The sequence below is a fragment of the Myxine glutinosa genome, chromosome 11 (assembly GCF_964187855.1).
Source record: "Myxine glutinosa chromosome 11, kmMyxGlut1.1, whole genome shotgun sequence".
Classification (NCBI taxonomy): Eukaryota; Metazoa; Chordata; class Myxini; order Myxiniformes; family Myxinidae; genus Myxine; species Myxine glutinosa.
The window spans coordinates 117767042-117788746 of record NC_136271.1 but is presented as its reverse complement, the minus strand read 5'-3'; the positions used below and the strand labels follow the sequence as shown (position 1 = coordinate 117788746).

Sequence of the window (21705 nt, the reverse complement as noted above, 5' to 3'; positions counted from 1 at the left end):
CATCTCCAGAGGAAGCGGCAATAACTTTTGTAGACGTGCAGCAGTTGTTTTCCACTAATACAGAACGTAACAACCCTTATATACCCGATTGTGAAGCCAATCGTCAAATGCACCTGTCCGTACATTTTGCCACGCCACCTGTGATATAATCCTGTTGTTGACCTCTTGTTGCGACAGACAATCAGTGACATGGTTCTTTTCACAAATAAATCACCAAAGTGTAAAAGAAACTCACCAGATTGATATACTGAGTTAAGAAAGTAAACCCAAGTCACGAAAAAAAAAAATTCCATATTAAATGCCAAGTCTGTATAATACAACACCAATGATACCTGGTGTTAAGGTGGCTGGCTTAAAATCTTAGGGTCTTAAGGAGGGGGAAGGGACAATGGAAAGGGGGGAGAGGGAGGGGAGGGAGGAAGGGGAAAGGAGGAGGGAGGAGGACAAATTTACACGTGCAAAAAATGCTTTAACCTTAGTATCGCCCAGGTAAAAAAGGCAATTGTAATACCCCCTGTCATCACAACCAGGTGGCACTACACGGTACACATTTGCACAGAGAATTTATGCTCTCCTTTCCCCACACCACACCCCGCATGAGATCGTGGCCATAAAGCCCATGTTACCCCCACACAAAGTTGTATTTGTACCTTGAGTTTGGAGTTTGTATCTTAAAAGATGTGGCCGTCCATAGAACACATACATACATTTATGCCTTTTAACAGTATAGATGGATCTTTCGAACAACAACCAGTTTGGGTGATCTCACCAAATGTTCAAATATCTCTAGAAGTTTGTAAAAAGACCTCTAAAAGCAAGTGTACGGCAATTGAGACTAGACTTACTCTAGAATGTTCCGAAAAGCCCATAATGACCACGAGTAAGTGATCTGCCATGTATGGCCCAGCATCCAGTGGGAGAGGTGTGCACAGCAGGCCTGACGTTTGGCTTGGACTGAGCGTACTGTGCATCAAAGCACCAAGAAGCAACCAGGAGAGCAAACGTATGTGCAGGACGCATTCGACAAACTCTTTGGGGCTACGAGGAGAAGTGGACAGGTCTCATATTAGATGGATATACAATGACAGGGTTTGAGACTCATTAACAAAATCTGATAAGTTGAAATATTCTGGTGAAATTTCAAAGGCATCCAGTAAGTGTTACAAAAGGAGCACTGATGGCGTTTTTAAGCAATATGAAGTTTATGTGTGTTTTTTTGTTATAGAGAGGCAGTCTGACGGAGTAATGGAGAGGTAGCACACTTTCCTTTGAGCTGTCCAGTCTGGGTTTGATTCCCGACCTGACTAAACTGTTAGATTGATGTTTTACAGGTAGGGTGATACCGAGGCCTATCAAGTCGAGATGGTTCTGATCCGTTTGTCTGTGGGGGACTCGATAAGTATAGAATCCCTTAAACACGTCGAGCTTCCTCCAAACCTCTTCCGGTTTAGTAGCGACTGTTTAAAAATGGAATCATACGTTGGAGAGAATTGACTGAATCCTTTGTGGTTATAATAATTTTTATGTCCGGTAGTTGTGCCCCATTAAACCCCATGATAAACCTATTTATACACCTTAACACGGATTTCGCCCAAGATGTAAAAAAAACTCCTTGGGAAGGGGAGAAAATGAAGTCGCTACAAAAACAACAACTACATGTGACACTCAGGCCTGTGAAACTTGGTGGAGATTGGATAAGTAAAAACCGAATGTAATTTTTTTTCAGACAGGCAGACATTTTAGTATGATTAGGTCACAATCTGAAAAAAGTAGATCAAAGACTCTAATAAAACAAGCATTCTGAGTATTGCGCTGCAATACATGTCCCCTACCAAAGTTCAAAGTGCCATAACTTTGTCAAAAATGATCGAATATGCAAATTTATGCACGGTTGATGCTGGTTTTCAAACTTGATCTGAGGTATGCTGAGACACGTGTGTCACGCCTCGCCTCGTTGATAAGCCCGCATGGTCGCTCCGTGGAGCGGCCTGCACGTATTGCAGTGTGTGAATTATATAAATTATTACCAACTCACGGTCTGAGGTACTAGCGATTCAAGAGATATCCATTTTAAAAAAATATTTTCGTTTAATTAACGATATCTGCCAAACCACGTGCCCTCTCGCAAATTCCAAAAGGACATTTTAGTAGACTGGCATGCTGAACAGATCTGTGAAGTTTCCCCTCGATTGGATAAAAAATGAGGGAGGAGCTCGGTTTTAAAGGTTCATGCTTAAAAACGTCATAACTCTGAAACCATCAGTAATTTATTATATTTTCCGGTTCACCATAAATTATCGATGTGTATATATATATGTTGCTCGGCTTGGCTCCGCCCCTCCCGAAAGCGCGCGCTGTGTCGCGCTGTTGACGTTCGCGAGACGAGGCTGAGGACGCGCAGTGCGGCTTGAGGAGAACTCGAGAATAAACAAGAGATATCCATTTTTTAAAAATATTTTCGTTTCATTAACGATATCTGCCAAACCACGTGCCCTATCGCAAATTCCAAAAGGACATTTTAGTGCTGAACAGATCTGTGAAGTTTCCCCTCGATTGGATCAAAAATGAGGGAGGAGCTCGGTTTTAAAGGTTCATGCTTAAAAACGTCATAACTCTGAAACCGTGACGCATGACGTCATGCTCGCTGACTTTTTTGTTCGTCATGGGTATGCGATTTTGCCTGCAAAGTGTGGCCTCGATCTGTTCAGCCGTTGCAGAGAAAAAGGGGTTTTCGTGTTTTCACGAAAAACAATATGGCGACCGAACCACGTGACCTGTGACGTCATAATTACCATTAAAATATTATACAGACCGAGTCCATCATATGGTGAAAATTTTATCTCAATCGGTACTATTATTGCAGAGAAATTGGTTTTTAAAGGAAATTAAAACTTAAAATGGCACTGAGTTAAGGATCAACAGAATTATCAGAATTCCCAAAGTTCAAAGTGCCATAACCTTGTCAAAAATGATCGAAACGTCGTGAAGTTCGAACTTAATCTGTACCTTATCATGAGGAAACCATGTGCCAAGTTTGAAATCATTATCGTTAAGCGTTTAGAAAAAACGTCCGGAAAACTGTTCTTTGCGTGACGGACTGACGGACTGACGGACTGACGGACTGACGGACTGACAGACGGAGGGACGGCGTGCAAACCTATAGTCCCCTCAGGTGTACACCGGTAGGGGACTAATAACAGGTGCACAACTTCAGTGCAGATCCACTATTATGATGTAAAAACATCTTGGAAGGCCAAGTGGTCTTTGAGATTCCACTTGGCAAAACTGAGCGGACAAAAATTGCGTTATTTGTTTCAGACCGCCATTTGACCTTCCTTGACCACGTTATTTTTTTCAGACCACAATTTCACCTTGATCCTTAACTCAGAGGGGTATGGCGCAAACTAAAGGTAAATGTGACTTGCTCTAGGGTCAGGCTATAGAGAGAGGGCAATTTCATTCCAAAAGTTCCAGCCGGCTCCGAGAAACACCTCAGAAATTTTGAGTGCGGAAGAAAAAAAAGAAGGAAAAAAACCTCAATGGGGGTTTAGTATTCCTATGGTTCGAAGAAACTCTGAGGTACCATTAATATTGGGGGTACTAATTGTAGGAAAAACCCTACAACAGCTATAAGCCGCCCCCTATTCAATAGTGGGGGCTTCATGAGTGTCAGCCGGTACGTGTTCAGAAAGTGAATCAGTATCGGCAAATCCACGGCTGATTTTGATGACCAAGAGTGACCGGTAGTTTTAAGGTGAGCATTAGGCATACAGTTGGAAACACAACAGCACGACAATGCAAGGTGCGCTAACTTTTATCCAGACAGTTCAGTTCCTTGTGTTACTACATGTTTCCTTGTGTTACTACATACTGACCCCTGTTGCATTACTGAGGGAGGATGAAAAAGCCAGGGAAGATGCCGTGCAACAGCTTTACTGTCACGGTTGTTTCCTCTTGTCAATTCCATCCCAACCACCTGGGACAGGCCCACCTTCAGGTGACCTCCCAAGGTATCTTCATGTAGACTTTGAGTGCAGGTCTTCATGTGAGCCTAAACAAAATTAAGAATATCAATAAAAACAGTCATTCTATCAATGATTGAAGTCTTTACACACTAAAATGAATAGATCTAAGCCTCCATTTTCTGCTAGAATGGTTGAGGGAAGGGAAGGGGTGGAGAGAGTAAATATGATAAGATTTATAATACAAAAACAATATAAATATACAAAGTGGTTTTTACATGATCTGATGATTTTTCAGTAATATCTATGTGGGCAACAATAATGCATGATTAGCCAACACAAATGACGTCATGCGCGTGCTTCATTAAGTCCATCAAGGGAAAGACATGGCCGCCTCCACAGAAATCACATGGAACTCCTCTAAGTTGCACTTGCTGTTTAAAGGTGAACTTTTAAAAAACATAAGCATTTCAAGTCTTCTTCTTCTTTGTATGCATCGCAAGGCTGTGGGGTAACATCATTGCCTGAGGAAGCAACGGTGCCACAGATACAATGCCCCCTGTATGTTGGGGGAGGAATTTGCAATTTGTTCAATGTTCGGCAATAGCTCGCCTACTCTTCACGAAGGGCATCGTAGGATCTTTAATGTCCACCAACTAATGCTGGCAGATGGGACACCAGGTTAACGTGCTCCTGAGGGACGGTGCACTCATTGTTAAACACCAGGATGACAGTTTATAGCTGGTCCTGATTCGAACCCAGGATATGCAGCTTAGAGGCGAGTGTGCGTACCTCTAGGCCAACCTGCGAGCCAGCCATGTAAAATGAAAGAACATTGATAACAATCGGATCAAATTATTTCCCGACATTTTCAAACTTTGCAGGAAGGTTATGGAGTATTAAAAGCATAACCAGTTGGAAATTCTTCCCTCAATAGGAAACAAGAAAGAGCAATAAGATTGCAGACCCTTGCTAGGACTTGTTTGTGTGGTGTTTATTAGCTGCTGCGTTTGTGTGTTTTATTGACGACATCAATTTATGTTCAATCCAATATGGCTGCCGAAACACGTGACCGATGACGTCATCGATTTAATTTTCCCATACCATTTTTGGATAGATCATGCTCAATAAATTTCAAACTGATCGGATCAAGCATTCTAATTGTAATTTTGACGTCATTACGAAGGCACCAATGACATCATCATCAATATATGTTGTCCCCTATGGGGAGTACTTGACAATGAGCCACGTTTCAATTTTTTTCCATGGAGCCGTTTCGGAGACATGGAGATGCAAATTATTCCGGGTTTTCCAAGATGGAACCCGTATCACGTGACCTATGACGTCATTACAAATTATACAGGAGGAGGAGCTCCTATGGTGAAAATTTCTTGCCAATCAGACCAACGGATGCAGAGAAAAGCATTCTCACGTGCCATGCGGACAAATTAGACAGACAGACAAACAAGCGGATCTAAAAGCGATAACGTCTCCTCTGGTGAGGGTAATAACTGATGTGTATCGAAGAACTGTGTCAATTACACCTGACCTTGAGCTTGGTGAGTGTATGCAGGTCAGCAATGAAGTCCAAGAGGTCTGTCAGGTATTGCCTCATCACTTCCATAGCTGCTGTCTGGCACTGGAGCATTGGGACAACGTACAAACAATTGGTTTTAATAGCGGGACAATAAACGTCCACGACTGCTCAAAGGTGGATTTGCACCTTTTTATTTTGCCAACTGTTATCCTGGCCAAGGTACAGGGACAACTGTCATGGCACATGATGTAAAATGCTCTTCAATAAACAAAAAAAGTCTACCATTGGCAATGGTGCGTTTGTGTTCTTCTGCAGGTTGTAAGAGTTTGCGATTCTCGTCCCAGCGTCGACACACAAAAACTTGGAATTGGGTGGACAATTGGGGATAAACAAATTATTCCCATACAATAATAATTTAACAATAATACTGTCGTATAATAATAAAACATTAAAACTAGGGTAGCTCGCATAATCTACATCACATACAAATAGTCTAAAAACAATAGGAAGAAATGAAGACAAACATATTTAGGATTAAGACACAAAAATACTATTAGTTCCAAACCTGGACGAGCTGTTGTAGGTTGGTGTCCGGCAAAGTGGACTTAAACTTGAGAGCCTGAAGAAGTTCCAGCACCACGCTCCGTGTCAGGTAGAGTTTGTCACGCTCCTGAGTGGGAATGGGATAATTAAAGGGACCGTTCAAGATGTCCTCCCTCACTTTCTTAAGACAAAAAACAAAGTTGAATGATGATGAACCAATTTGACACGCTATGACAATCACTTCGCTCTTCAATCTTTGTATTCCTTATTTTTATTCTTGAATAAATATCTTGGAAGGAAGATTTAAATGATTTTGGAGTCCTTCTGCGCTCGATCGACCCCGCCCCCTAAAAAAAAAAGGCGATTTGACTACCCACGTGATCTGCTACGTCATCTCGAGGATAGTTTTGCAGGGAGTAGTTTTTATAACCATTTTGACTATCAGACGATTATTGATCAGAAAAATCTTCGTCAAATTCATTTTGACGAGTCTGAAGCGAGTTGTGCGGCAATTTTCCGTTGCGTGCTGAGATAACCTTTCCTATGATTACGTCACGCAGATGACGTCATGACCATCGTGATTTTTCGGGGCGGTACCCGGCGGGTTTGCTTTTTTAACTGTAACGCCTCAAAAAATTATTGGAATTAAAAACCACGTTCAGTTCTTTGTTTATTACTTTAAAATCAATGTAATCACATCAAAAACTAGAACGGCACTCAGTAGAGAGCATACCTTCTAGACTAGGAATATATATATAATAACCACCTTTAGAGGCCATTTTTCCCCGCAAAGCGGGGGTTGGCCTTTTTCGGGAACCATGGTTGTTGTTGTTTTTTTGGTCCCCTTTTTGAAGCAATGTTTTACGGCCGGATGCCCTTCCTGACGCCAACCCTTTTTGCCGCCTTTAACGACAAACAGGGAATTACCAGTGAACTGGTACTCAAATCTCTCAGTGACTAGGAATATAATCTCAAAAAATTACATGAGGGGTAACTGTTTGTTACAAGCTGTCACCCATGCTAGGATTGAACCAGGACACCTCCTGAGCAATATTATCCTGGATGACACTTGATATTTTGATTTGGGACCTCACAGTGGGTTATTTTGTGAAAGAGGTCAATCGCGAAATATCTGATTTTCTCGAAAATACAAAAATGTCAATAAAATGACCAATAATTCAGTTACAAACTTATTTTTGGTGTCAAAATGAGCAGAATAACAATACATATTGTAAAAATATTGGTTTATACGATAATATCGGGAAATTTTACAAAGAATGGCAAAAAATACAAAAAAATGCCGAATAATTATTTCGGTTTCACCGTAAACATATATCAAAAATTGCAATAACTTCACAAATAAACATCCCATGCATATGTTTTAGGTATCAAAATCATTCATTATTATTCCCTCACATAACAGTAACAGACAATTGGTTTACAACTGTGAATAAGACTGATTAATTACAACAAACATAACCCACCCCCCATAAATGTTGTTGCAACAGTCGGCTGTACCATGGTTTAACGATCGTTACATTCCCACCACAGCGTACGATTTGCTTTGCTTTTTTCATTACATATTTCTTGTTTATTCATTTTCAAATCGTAATGAATATCTATACAAATATAATATCAATTAAATATACATAATCCGTACATATTTGTACCATAACCACTAACCAGTTTGTGATATAATATATATCTAATGTTGCCAAAAGTTGTTTGTTTTGTTAATCATGTTAAATAATCTTGGCTTATCAAAATGGTGTCGGTTTTAGCTTCTAGATCTAACGTATTTTTCTTTTGAACAGGTGCTGATCAGCAGTGGCGTCATGGAACCAGCAGCACACATACAGCCGAGAAAAAGAAGCGTGGACACTACAACTAATTGGAACATTTGCTTTATATGTCAGAAACAGTCTAACAAACCAACTAGAAAGTTTGGAAGCAACGGACTGGAAAAAGTGCAGCATGCACTGAGTGAGGGCAAAAAAATACCAAGACTATGCAAGGTGGGACGTAGTGGAGAGATTGGAAGCTGCAAGTTTTCAATCTGTATCTGGTGACACTGAATTTGTTTATCACAAAGACTGTTATGGCACTTTCACAAGTGCTATGCATCTCAGTAGATTGAAATTTTTTTTTGAAACTAAGACCTCCTGTGCAGAGGAGGGTGCTTCGACCAACGCAGGCGACCAAGCCTCTCAGGTACTGCGAAGCAAGGCCAAGGCATTGAACACGGACCTGTGTGTTTTCTGCCAGCAAACGTCCAAAGACAAGACCCGACTTGCAGCATCCCTGTCATTCTCTAAAAAGCTGCTTCTAGCCGCTCAGACTGACCCTCTCTTGAGCTGCAGATTGGCTTGTGTAAACCACCTCGTAGCTGGAGATGTACGGTACCATCTCAAATGTTATGTCAACTTCACACGAAAAGCTGGCCGTGAGCATGATCCAATGATGCAGCCAAACCCTAGGGAGATTTGTCTGAAAACTGTCGCATATGAGATTTCTATTGGCATCACCAAGGGAGAAATATACAGCCTATTATATGTGTGGGAACGATACTCTGAATTGATGGCTGAATGTCAGGTTGATGCTGGAAGTTACAAGCAACACAGGACACATTTCAAGTACAAACTACAAGATCTCCTTAAAGGAGAAATCGACTTCGTTCCGCAACTTGACCCACAAAAAGCACAATTGTTGTTCCCCACCGTACCAGCGCGAATTGTTGTACAGGCCTTGAAAGAGACAACAGATGATACAACCTCTGAAGGCTACGAGCATGGTTTGCGTGCAAGTCAATTTGTAGATCAGGATATGGAGCAGGTCTTAGCATTACACCACACAGCTCTACGTATAAGAGCAGATATACGAGACTCGCCCTCTTATAACGACTGTTCCTCTGTCAATGCAGACAACGCAGCTAAAATTATTCCCGAGAGTCTCTTCATGTTACTCAGTGTACTTCTGACAGGCGAGCCAGGAGAAACAGAAGTTGATGACACAACAAGGATGTTATCTCTCCGTATAGCCCAAGATGTTGTACATGCCGTCTCCAAAGGGAAAGCGCTGACACCAAAGCATGTTGGGCTAGGAATGACCCTTCACCAAGCAACTCGTTCCAAGGACCTGGTGAACATATTTCACAAGGCCGGACACTGCATCAGTTACAGTCAAGTTCAACGTGTAGATACCACACTAGCGCAGCACGTACTGGACAACTCAACGAAAAAGGATCAGTTTCCTGTCCCACCAAACCTTGTCGAAGGCCGGTTTCTCCAATTTTCTGCTGATAATATCGATATTATAGAAGAAACCCTCGATGGGAAGGGAACATTCCACGCAACGCAGGTGATTGCTTTCCAGAGAGGGGCATCACAACACCACAGTGGACAAGCACTGCAAATGGGACAAGCAAGGTCACTCAAGGTACCAGCGGAGCTACAGCAGCTTACGCCTGCACCAGACTGCGGTGCACGTGCCCAGCCACGATTTGACACAGAAGTGAAGACTAATAGCTACACACCAGACCCAGACATGAAAAAGAGAGCAAACATCAAAGACCTTTCGTGGCTTCTTGTCCGACATTACAGCAGTCCAAATCAATCAGTTCCAGCATGGACAGGTTTCAATCAATGCGTCATCAATGATACACAAGAAACAACAACCGTGGGTTACTTACCTATCATCAATGCTCCGGCACATGAGAGGGACACCTTGTGGACAGTTATACTTCGTTGCTTACGAATCACACAGGAGCTGAACCCTGGCCAGTCCACTGTATTGACGCTGGATGAACAACTGTATGCGAAGGCAAAGGAACTGCAGTGGGAGAATCATGACACATGTAAAACTCTCTTTCTGCGTCTGGGGGGTTTCCACATAGCCAAGAACTTCATGAGAGCCATTGGGCAACACTATGCAGATTCTGGCCTTCAACAGATATGGTCCGAAAGTTTGGTGTATGGCGAGAACACAGCCCAAAACAACATGATGGCGGAATCATCCAACCGCACGACCAGAGCCCACAAGCTGACAGTGGAGGCACTCTGGCAGATCATGTGGCCACATTTCCTCGCATGGGCACAAGATCAAGGGGTCGGAGAACAAGAACTACAACAACTGACGGAAGAAGTAGCACAATCTTTGGATGGACTTGGGGATCTTGAACAAACGAGTAACCCATCTGAAGCATTGGGCAAACTGGAGGAAGCAGTGAAGGATGCGCATCTCCTTGAACTCCTGGAGCAGTATGACAAAACCTTATCTCCAACAGGTCTCTATTGGAGACACTACATGAAAATGGTATTGGTCTTGCTGCAGTTCATACGTGCAGAATGAACCAGAGACTGGCAGATGCATAAGTCAGCATTTATGGCCATGCTGCCTTGGTTTGCTCACTATGACCACACAAACTACACATGCTGGGGAGTGATATATGGTGCTGATATAAGTCAACTAGACAGTTCACATCCAGACGTCTACCAACAATTCATGGATGGTGACTTTGTTGTGAAATCAACACGCAAGAGCTTCAACCAAATTAGCACTGATCTTGCACTGGAGCACGTTAACAAAGTCGGGAAAGTCGCTGGTGGTCTGATAGGAATAACTCGAACAGACAGTGCAAGGGACAAATGGTGCCTGACATACAACGAGTGAAGCCGAATTGTTGACGAGACCACTTCAATGTTTGGCATGGCAATCGATGACACAGAGTATGCACCATCTGCGTACAAAGATGTCGGCCCAGCAAGAATAAAGAGGGACAGAGAAGATGTTCAAAAGCTACAGGAACAGTTCTCACGATTCCAAATATTTGACAGTGAGAGCAACTTAGGCGAAAAGTTGACCTGTCTGATGACAATGGATGTTGCCCCTGAAAACATCAAGGACGCTTTACTGACCACTGAAACCCATGGAGAATCAAAGATCAAAGAATTTGTGGAATCACGGATTTGCAAACAAGACGTCAGCTTTCATGTAAAATTGAAACAGTCACAGAGTCCTACACTGACGACAATGTACACACTAGAAAAGATGAAGGATGCTAGTCAAAAGCGTCAAACCATCAAAGCAGACAGGCTTCTGTTCCAGCAGCTTCTTGTGGCACAGGACTCCGGACGTGATATAGACCTTAAAAGTATTCTGAGTCATGAACTAACACCGGTACCACTCTCATTGGCAGACACGGCAGGAAGCCTACGTCCTACGAATAAAGCTGCGCTCGGGAAGATCTTGGAGGGTGGAGTAACTGTTTGAGGTCCTGCCAGTGTCTTCGCTTAAGACATGTTTTATCATAGATGGTCAGGCATTGGTACAAGCCATTGGAAAACCAATGGGGGCAAAGTCATTTGGAGATCTGGCTGATGTCTTCAATGCATCAGTGTTCAGTCATTTCAATCAGCACTGCTCAAGAGTCGATGTGGTTTTCGATCGATATCGTATGACATCAATCAAGTCTGGGACCCGGGAAAGGAGAGAGGGGCGAGTACGTTCTATCCGGCGCAAGATCGACAGCAGAGAGATTCCACTCCCTGCCAACTGGAAGCAGTTCATGGACTTACCAGAAAACAAGGCAAATCTGACCAACTTTCTCAGCGATCAAATGATGTTGGAGGCAAAAAAGAGCCGACCCACTTGTGAGTCGATCACTGCAGGTGGGTTTGAGGAAGAAACCAAAGTAGCATCGTCACTGGGGTCTGATGTTGAACAGCTGCAATCATCTCACGAGGAGGCCGATACATGTATAATAGTGCATGCCAAGGCGGCCTATATGGATGGATACGAACGGATCGTAGTCTCGTGCAGGGACACCGACGTATTGGTACTGCTCACACATTTTGCGGGACAATTAAGTGGAGAGCTCTGGATGAGAGCTGGCACAAGGCAGCAACGGCGTTATGTGGCTGTGCACGACATACAGTTGACACAGACCATGCAGCATAACATCCTGGCGTACCATGCGGTTACAGGATGTGACACAGTCAGTCAACCAAGTGGACACGGGAAAAAGACGACATGGAAGGTATTCCAGCAACACATATTCTCACATATAAATTAGGGAAGCAATTCCATACTGTACTGGATTCTCACATATGAATTAGGGAAGCATTGCTTAATGATTAAGCATTAAGCATTGCTTAATGACCTCGGACGTGGCACACTGTCAGAATCCACCATACGGAGTGTGGAAGAGTTCTTCTGCCGCATTTACTCACCAGCTTCGGACGAAACTAACATCAACGATGTGCGATACCGCATGTTTCAAAAGGGCACCAAAGACCAAGAAAAGCTTCCGCCAACTCGAAAATGTCTTGAGCAACACATCAAACGCGCACACCACCAAGCTCAGGTGTGGTACCAGGCAGATGTACCAATCCCTGAAATCGAGTCGCCCATTGGAAGTGGATGGTACGAGAATGCTACGAGGAGACTACACCCACACGTCAGTGTGGACGATCCTCTGCCAAACGAGTTCACAGACATAGTCTGCTGCAAGTGCAAAAATTGTGCAACTGCCAGATGCTCTTGTAGGGCCAAGAACTTGAAGTGCATAGCTGCGTGTACCTGTAATAACGGAGTGTGTCACAACCCATACAGTGTGGCAATTGAAACGGCCTCTGAGTGACTTAAACACGACATTCTTTTATTTCATTTCATGTACGTGTAAACTTGCACATATGCAATTAGCAGCATTTTCAGTCCATGGTTACTTGTTTATACGATATCAATATCATGTTCTTACAAATATTACCGGTCAGCGAATCTTAAGTTTCACTAGGGGGGTGGGTTATGTTTGTTGTAATTAATCAGTCTTATTCACAGTTGTAAACCAATAATTGTCTGTTACTGTTATGTGAGGGAATAATAATGAATGATTTTGATACCTAAAACATATGCATGGGATGTTTATTTGTGAAGTTATTGCAATCTTTGATATATGTTTACGGTGAAACCGAAATAATTATTCGGCATTTTTTTGTATTTTTTGCCATTCTTTGTAAAATTTCCCGATATTATCGTATAAACCAATATTTTTACAATATGTATTGTTATTCTGCTCATTTTGACACCAAAAATAAGTTTGTAACTGAATTATTGGTCATTTTATTGACATTGTTGTATTTTCGAGAAAATCAGATATTTCGCGATTGACCTTTTTCACAAAATAACCCACTGTGAGGTCCCAAATCAAAATATCAAGTGTCATTCAGGCTAATATTGCTCAGGAGGTGTCATGGTTCAATCCTAGCATGGATGACAGCTTGTAACAAACAGTTACCCCTCATGTGGTTTCTGGGCCCCTTTTCAGATAATATTCCTAGTCTATTCACCTGGTTGGCCATATCACTCAATGGTGAAGAATCACTTCAAAAATTATACGAGCTGGATCCGGATCTTCACCAAAATTGAATCGATTCTTCCTTGTCACACATACACACAACATGTCCAACAAGTTTCGTCCAAATCCATCCATAACGTTTTGAGATATCCTGCTATGTATAGTTTTTGGCTGTATCTCTCAATGGTGAAGAATCACTTTAAAAATTCAATAATTCTCATATCCGAATCCATATTCGGATCTTCATCAAAATCGAATCGAATTGTCCTTGTCAGACACCCAACTGGTCCACCAAGTTTCGTCCAAATCTGTCCACAAATTTTTGAGATATCCTGCTATGTATAGTTTTTGGCCCTATCTCCCAATTTGTTCTCCCAAAATTTTGTTCACAAACAAACAGACAGACAGACAGACATTGGTGAAAACATAACCTACATCCACCTTTGGTGGCGGAGGTAAAAATTCAGTGTATGTGGACTTCTTTCCATGCAGGACACATATTGAGAATACACCAAAATAAGCACAACTTCCTGTTCAGGGGAAGAAGAACCACCTTTAGAGGCCATTTTTTCCCGCAGAGCAGGGGTTGGCCTTTTTTGGGCACCATGGCCCCTTTTTGAAGCAATGTTTTATGGCCGGATGCCCTTCCTGCCGCCAACCCTGTTAGTCGCCCCTTGCGACACACAGGGAATTACCAGTGAACTGGGGTCCCAGTGGAATTTTAGAAAATAGCGGAAATAAATAATTACATGGCAGATAAACCAGTGTTCCTGCAAACCAGCGTGACCAACTATGCCCCATTCAGTGGTACATGCATACATCTTTGATTCTAATTGGACAGTTAAATATGGGAAGAACAAGTAAAGAAAGTCTGAGCCCTCTCTTAAAGACCCTGCTGCAGGCACATTGTACCTTGTTGAAGTTCTTGTGACACAGAGCACATATGTCCATCACGTACGCCAGGCTGAAGTTGGAATTTTGAATGACAAAACTAAGAAGCTTGGAGAAGTGGTCGAGCAAGCTCTGCAAGAAAAAGCATGAAATTATAATCAGGCGATTTGATCCAGGACAGGTTCAGAGCAGGAACAGAAGAATAGGAGATTAACAGCCAGGAGAGCAGAGAACGAAGGAACAGGGAGGTGTATAAGCAATTGTGTTAGTACGGGAGGAGGAGCCTACTTTTGAAATTCTTCGTTCATATTTTATTTGAAGGTTAGGTGAAAGTGGATCAGAGCTGTAACCCTCATATTTTTTTTTTTTTTTTTTTTTTTTTTACAGGATTTAAGGCACGTAGTGGAGCTGTCACACACATCTTCCATCTTACAAAGAAGGATATACAGACGAATACATGAGACACAACACAGGACTGTTAGACGAGACAAACAGCCACTGAGCTTGGGGGAAGTGCCATCACTTCCCTGGGCACTCTGGGTACCAGCGACGTCACAAAAATGGCACCACTCTTCTCATCGCACTCAGTGTGGAATTTCACATCACATCAGGGTACGAGAAAGTACGTTTGATCCTGTGATCGTCCCTGTCCACACATCTGGGTTGTATACAACTTAATGACTGCACTGCACATACTCCCAAGGACTAGTACTCTGAAATCCCTGATTCCACCAGAACAGCTCGAGATGATTTTTCAAGGAAGTAACAAACACTAAGAACATCAACAACTTTTGTGGAAGTCCATTTCATTAATTTATGACTCACTGTCTAAAAATGTTATTTGTCACTTCCTGTCTGGACCTACTCTTAAACAATTTTAGATGGTGTCCTCTGGTGTTCGTGTTTGCAGTAAGTGTGAAAAAGTGATTGATTGAAACCCTGAGCTTCCCATGCAGTAACAGGGTAGGAGGTGACGCAACTCCTAAGGAGGAATTTCCTCCTCCATATGGATTCAAACCTATGGGGATTGTCTGTGCTCTATCCTTTTAAAGTCTTTGGTATGACTCACCATCTTATTGTGATTGTGTGATATTGTGAGATAGTTAAGATAGATGTCGCTGTTCAATTACTGTACATGAATAATAATGAATACAAAGGAACCGGGGGTGGAGACAGGAAACGGAAATGGTATGAGAGGTGGAGGAGATTTGCCATGACAGGTGAAGAAGTGACAGGCCTGCAGTCGCTTGCTCATTTGCTTGTTCCCGAGCCTACATTAGATTGCTCCCCAGCATAAAAATCACTATTCATTAACATACTGGTTTAACATTTCATGAAAATTAAAACATTTTGAATCAAAATCATCCTCATCCACAAGTGGCTGCTGGGGACACGGCTGTACTGCTGATGTAGATTAGAGCGGGAATTTGGCCACGGTGCCAGCAATAGCTCACCTGCTCAGATCAAAAGAATGAGAATATATGATAAGGAAGAAGAAAGAGCATTGCTTTGTTGTCAGTATCAGGGCCGGATTTATGGGAGGACCAGCGGGACATTTGTCCAGGGCCCAAACTCCAGGGAGGCCACAAAAAACATACGATACATTAATTTATTTATTTATGAAGCTACTATTATTTATTTGCCTGTTTTCTCAAAGTTAGCGCAGATGGGAGACAGGAATTCAACGTCTAAAATAAATAACCCAAAGTTAAATGAAAAAATAATAATAATTACGGACAAAAGTGACATATCACATGAGTCACATGACCTTTATGGGAGGATCAGCATCATCACGTCAAAATGACGCAATCACACAACCACGAACGATGTAGAGTTGTTTTATAAAGTGGGTTGAATCCCACGTCTTATGATGATGATGATGAAGATGATGATTTCCTTATTATTTATACATTAAATCCTGTACCTTAGACCAAAAGACCACCATAGACCAAAATCGATTTCCCCCCTCGTTCCCGGAAAAAAACAGGCATCTCTCTCTGTATAACCACTCATTTGATCCAGAAGCAGCGACGCCGTTCCGGAATATGGAGAGTGGTGCAGCTAAGCGGCAGAAACAAGAAGAACATAGGGGCCTGGTGCTCACCTGGTAGAATGAACAAACTTTAGTCACAACACAACAAAAATATTTTGTGCCAAATTTGGTCACAATCCCATCAGCGGTTTCGGAGAGAGGTTGCAAGTGTTTACGGACTGACGGACAGACGGAAAGATGACGCGCCATCGGATAAGCTCCCCTGCTCTTCGTTCAAGGTGAGCTAAAAAGTAAGCAAGTGAAAAAAGCTTGCTTAATAAAATACCTAAATTATCCAATTTCAGGTTTACTTTGTTGCAAGATGATGCAGCCATGACACCAGTGGATCTAACCAGTTTAACTCTTAGTGTTGATGACGCCGTTGCTAAAGAACTAGGCCTGGGTGCAGAAAATAAACTTGAGTCTCCTTCAAGAGAACATTATCGTCCCACTCACAACCCTGATCCTGCTGTTCTTACCTTCAGTATTTTAAATTTTGATTATTTTTAACCTAAAAAAGTGTTGGAGCGAAATGTTTATAGATCTATACACAGTAACGCAGTTCAGCTCCTCAGCGTTTCAAGGTTGGTGTGAGGAGGGGAGGGAAGTGGTGTTCTACTACTCTAATGTCCCAGAGGCTGTTAAACTTAAATCATGCTCTGATCAGTATAACAATCAATATTCTTTCACATTGGATTTTTTTTGAAATTCTCATAGCAGCTCTGCAAGACATTATGTAAAAAGAACTATTATAAAAAAGAACATTCCAGAATGTTTTAGGTGTTTTCTGTTTTGGCCAAAAAGTAGGAAGACGCGTCAGCCGGTGTTGCGGTTTTCGGTTAGCCAGTGTTTAAGTGTGGATCAGGCAGCATTCAGTTGCTGCTTGTGAAAATGTCAAGAACTAGCAGGAGTACCCAGCAGGGGGTGGGGTGGGTGGGGATGGGGGGGGGTTGGAGGGGGTGGCTTTGACAGGCCTCTCCGTTTTGGGGGAGGATGCTTTCCCATGCAAAGAGTGTTTTAACCTCAGTGTTGTCCAGGTAAAAAAGGAAATTGTAATACCCTCTGCCACCATCACCAGGTGGTGCTACACGGTACACATTTGCATAGAGAATTATGCCCCTCTCCCGGTCCCCCACACCCCCACATGAGGCCGCGGCCACATAGCCTATGTTACCCCCCAGACAAAGTTATATTTGTATTTGTACCCCGAGTAAAGTATATAAGTGTTTATAGCTGGAGTATCCGGCATTGCTCAAGCAAAAAAGAAACATTAACATATTGTTGCGGATATGAGGACTGTATTTTTTTTGATTGTGTTGTATTGTGGTAAATTGGTGATGAATATTGCTTGAGTCTGCGCCTCCTGCCTCCGGAGCTGTGTAAAGGTCAAAAGGGCGTCCCATAATTAGTCCACAAGCATACACGTCAGCCAATCATAGAATACCCCTGTTCGATAATTATATCTTATTCTGTGTTTTAGGGTAAGGCTGTGTCTCCCATTAATAGAAGTACTCCATTGCACCAAGTGAAAGAGATAGATTCCCTTCATTCCCATTCCCAAAACCTCCATTCCCCCTTTTCGTCAATTGCCAACTGCATTTTGGGCGGTTTTCCCTTCATCCGCCATTGACCACGAGGCAGGGTTGGGGAAGAAAGGCGGGTCCCCACCTCGTCATAGAGGGGAGGAGTGAACCAGCCCTTGCCGACCAACCCAGAACGAGGGGTTGGCTTTAGAGGGCGGAGAGAGAACGTTTTGGGGAGGTTCGCAAAGGGTCAAGGGTGGGGCTTATATAACCCGAGGCAGAGGCCCCCGGAGAGAGTCGAGGAGGGAGGAGATCAGAAGACAGAAAGGCCTTGAGTTGGACTAAGCAAGAGAGGAAGTTGTTGGACTGGGTGGGACTAAGAAAGAGAGAGAAAGAGTCCTGAAGCTTGTGAGGGAAGGAGAGAGAACCCGTCACACCAACCCCCCACCAGCCGCGTTGGCTCCACCAAGCGTTCACCTCCACCAAGCGTTCACCTCCACCAAGGCTCCACCAAGCTCCGTGTTGGCTCCACCAAGCGTTCACCTCCACCAAGGCTCCACCAAGCTCTGCATTGGCTCCACCAAGCGTTCACCTCCACCAAGGCTCCACCAAGCTCCGCGTTGGCTCCACCAAGCGTTCACCTCCACCAAGGCTCCACCAAGCTCCGCGTTGGCTCCACCAAGCATTCACCTCCACCAAGCGTTCACCTCCACCAAAGCTCCACCAAGCTCCGCGTTGGCTCCACCAAGCGTTCACCTCCAGCCATCCACCTCCTGCGATTCCTGTCATCATTCCCCGTGTGAGTCTGTCTTTTGTTTGTTCTGTCCTGGGTTAATTAAGACTGTAGGTAAGCTAGTATTTGCACTGTGTCACCTGCGTCTTATGTGTTGTAAATAAACGTGACTGCTTTCTTTTTGCTTATGTGTGTAAATAGTAAATAAATTTAGTAGTATTTCCAAACCTTTCTTTGCCTTCGTCTTCCTCTTTGCATTCGTCGTTTTAGTCTTTTCCCTCATTGAGCAGCCGCGGTGCGATCCGGCCAACGTTTGGGTGGAATCGGGTTCTAATCGGGGAATAACTGTTCGGTCGCGGTAATACCAACCGCTCGGTAAAATAACATCTTTAACCGCGTCCGCAACAATTGGTGTCGAGGAGTGGGATACGAGGCCCGAAGCGCGCTTAACGCGCTCAAAATTACAAGCAGCTGGAAATTTGTTTTGTGTTGTAAAGAAAAAACCCGAATTTTAAAATCGCGCCATGGCTGGTCAAGGCGATCGGATGCCGGTGGGTGAGCTAGAGATAGACGGGGTGGAATCGACCCAGGACCTCGGGGAAATGTATATGGAGGATGTGGTTGAGGGGGTATCAGACGCGCAAAATGGCGCTCTCGCGCACGAGGTAACAGGAGCGCAAAATGGCGCCTTTGCGAATGCGGTTACAGCGGCACCAAATCTAGCCACGTCCGTGACCGTAGCAGCGCCGCTGGGGAATTCGGACCTTTTTATGATACAAATGGGGGCCCTTATGGAGAGGCTAGAAGCAAAAATCGATGCTCATGGTGAGCGAATGGGACAAATGGGGAACCGGATGGATGCTCGGAGTGAGCAAATTGAAGCAACAATAAACGGAATGAGGGCCGATAGGGAGGAAAGGGAGCAGAGGGACAGAGACCGCAAGTTGGGCGAAAGGGTCCCACGGGTGCACGACGAGGTAACGCGGGTCGAGAAGCGCCGGTTGGACGAAGTTGAGAAAAGCACGGGTACAATGACAGGGGTAGAAATCGCGACCCGGGGTTTGGAAAAGCCGGCGACCGCTGAGGTAGAGGAGGGTGTTTTATTAAAGCCAACGGTCGTCGAGGTGAATAAAGAAAAAGCAGTGCTGGGAATTAAAATTGAAGAGATGACGGAGGTAGCCCGGGAATTGCAGGGAGAAATGGAATATGTACAAAGTCCCTGCTCAAATCATAATGGTGAGCTCACTAACCAAATAAAGAGTTTGCAGGTTTTGGTGCAGGGAGGAAGAAGAACCCCGAAGGTGAGACGTGCTGTGTATTGTGTGGGGAGATTTTGTAAGAGGATGTTTGGCGACAAAAGAATTTTCGCGCGCTTGGGATCGAGGAAGCATCCGGGCGTTGGTGAAGGGTCCCGTGTGAGTGGAAATGGCACGCGTGTGAGGAAAAAGTGTGCGTCGGCGATTGGGTGTGTTATAAAGTGTGGGAGTGAAACCGAGTGCGAGCGAGATTGCACGTCGGGGTGTACGGAGTGTGACACGGAGAGTAATGTGGTGGTGGAACGCGTGCGAGGAAGCACACCTGAGTTGGTGGTAGCGAGAGTGTGGGAGAGCCCATCTGAGCGCGTTAGTGGGTGGATGCCAGAGTGCACGCCCATGGTGAGTGTTACGGAGGACGTAACGGAGGAGAGGTGTGGACCGAGGTGTGCGCAAGAGTGTGCGCGAGAGGTGTGGTGTGTAACAGGGAGAGCGTTGGTGGAATGTACGGACGGCGTTGGAACGGCGGGTTTTGTGAGGGTGAAAGGGGTAGCGTATGCATGTGAGCATGCCGGTGAAGCATCGACGGTAACCGGGTTAGCGGTTAGAGCGACGGATAGCCGATGCGAGCACTCGGTGCGTGGAGCCCTTTGTTGGATGCGAGGCCCGGCGCGGATCGAAGCTGCGTCGTTTCTCTTCGAAGCGTCGTTGCCGAATCGGGCTTGGCCCCGCCCCGCACGGTCGAGTCCGGGCCTTGGCGGGCGAGGCGACCGGTCCGGTTCAAGGGCGAGTGGGAGGAAGCGGAACGGTGCCCCCTCGTGGGGACAGGGTTCCGACCGGGGGAGATTGAGCCATCGGGCCCGGGACCGCAAGGTGCCGCGCCGAGATGGTGCGTGGAACCTCGGCCCAACCAAACCACCTCCCTTGAACCGAAAGCCGGACGGATTCAACCTGCAGGCGACCAAACCACCCAAATTCATTGCTCAGCTTTGCGAAGCCGAGTTTAATGATGTCATGACGCACCGAGGCTAGGATATAGCGGAGTGTGATGATGGTAATAGTGATAGTGATAGTGATTTGATACGAAATTTAGAAAAGTGAATAGAATTGTCAGTAATTGGAAAATTTTTGATTGGTTGAAATTTGGTGAGCAAAATTGATAGTGGGACCTCCCCGATGTGGTGGGATGGCAACTCTGTCATCCCTCACACCACCGGGGGGGCAAAGGAGCACTAGATTATGGGGTTGATGGCAGTGAAAACTAGCCCGGGTGGGTTAGGATATTGTGTGTAGGGCCCTAGAAGATGACATTAGGTAACGTTAAGGTTAGTTAGTGACAATGACACCTGTAGTGGGGACACAGGTAGATTAGAGTGGATGATAATGACGTGGTATGTGCTTAGTTTAAAGGGAAGACGGGGAGCACTAAGTTAGCAGGGCAACAGGTAGTTTAGATGATGCCGTGTGTTTGAGGATTGAACAGGTGAGATTGCACAGGTGTGCAACTGGACAGGTGTGTGGAGCAGTGTATGAGTGAGTGAAGGTGATTGTGTATTGTGCTGACCGAATGGTCCAGGAAGAGGAGGAGGGTGCAGGTGGCACCAGGTATGATTGCACAGGTGTGCAAAAACAGGTATGACACCAGGTGTGTGGAATAAATGGTAGTGTGGAATATCTGGGGTATTGGAATGGATGGTCGTGGAGTGAGTATGGTGGAAATTGTGGAGTGGAGTGGATGGTGCGAAGGTGTGAATGGGGGAAGAGTGGACCCCATCACGGATACCCGGGGCGGGTAGTGTAAGTGTTAGGTAGAGGGTATAGGTAAATTGTGGTTGGATATTGGCATCTGTGGTGCGGGTGAGAGAATGGTATTTGGATGG

The 21705-nt window shown here is 44.4% G+C and overlaps 1 protein-coding gene across 1 annotated transcript in view; it reads right to left on the bottom strand.

Annotated features, from left to right (window-relative positions):
• UNC79 (unc-79 subunit of NALCN channel complex) overlaps positions 1 to 21705 on the bottom strand; it is a 228455-nt gene that overhangs the window by 9702 nt on the left and 197048 nt on the right. Inside the window, 6 exon segments of the mRNA XM_078787070.1 lie at positions 846 to 1038; positions 3876 to 4051; positions 5512 to 5601; positions 5782 to 5859; positions 6065 to 6169; positions 14306 to 14416. Of these exon segments, the coding sequence (XP_078643196.1) occupies positions 846 to 1038; positions 3876 to 4051; positions 5512 to 5601; positions 5782 to 5859; positions 6065 to 6169; positions 14306 to 14416 (753 nt within the window).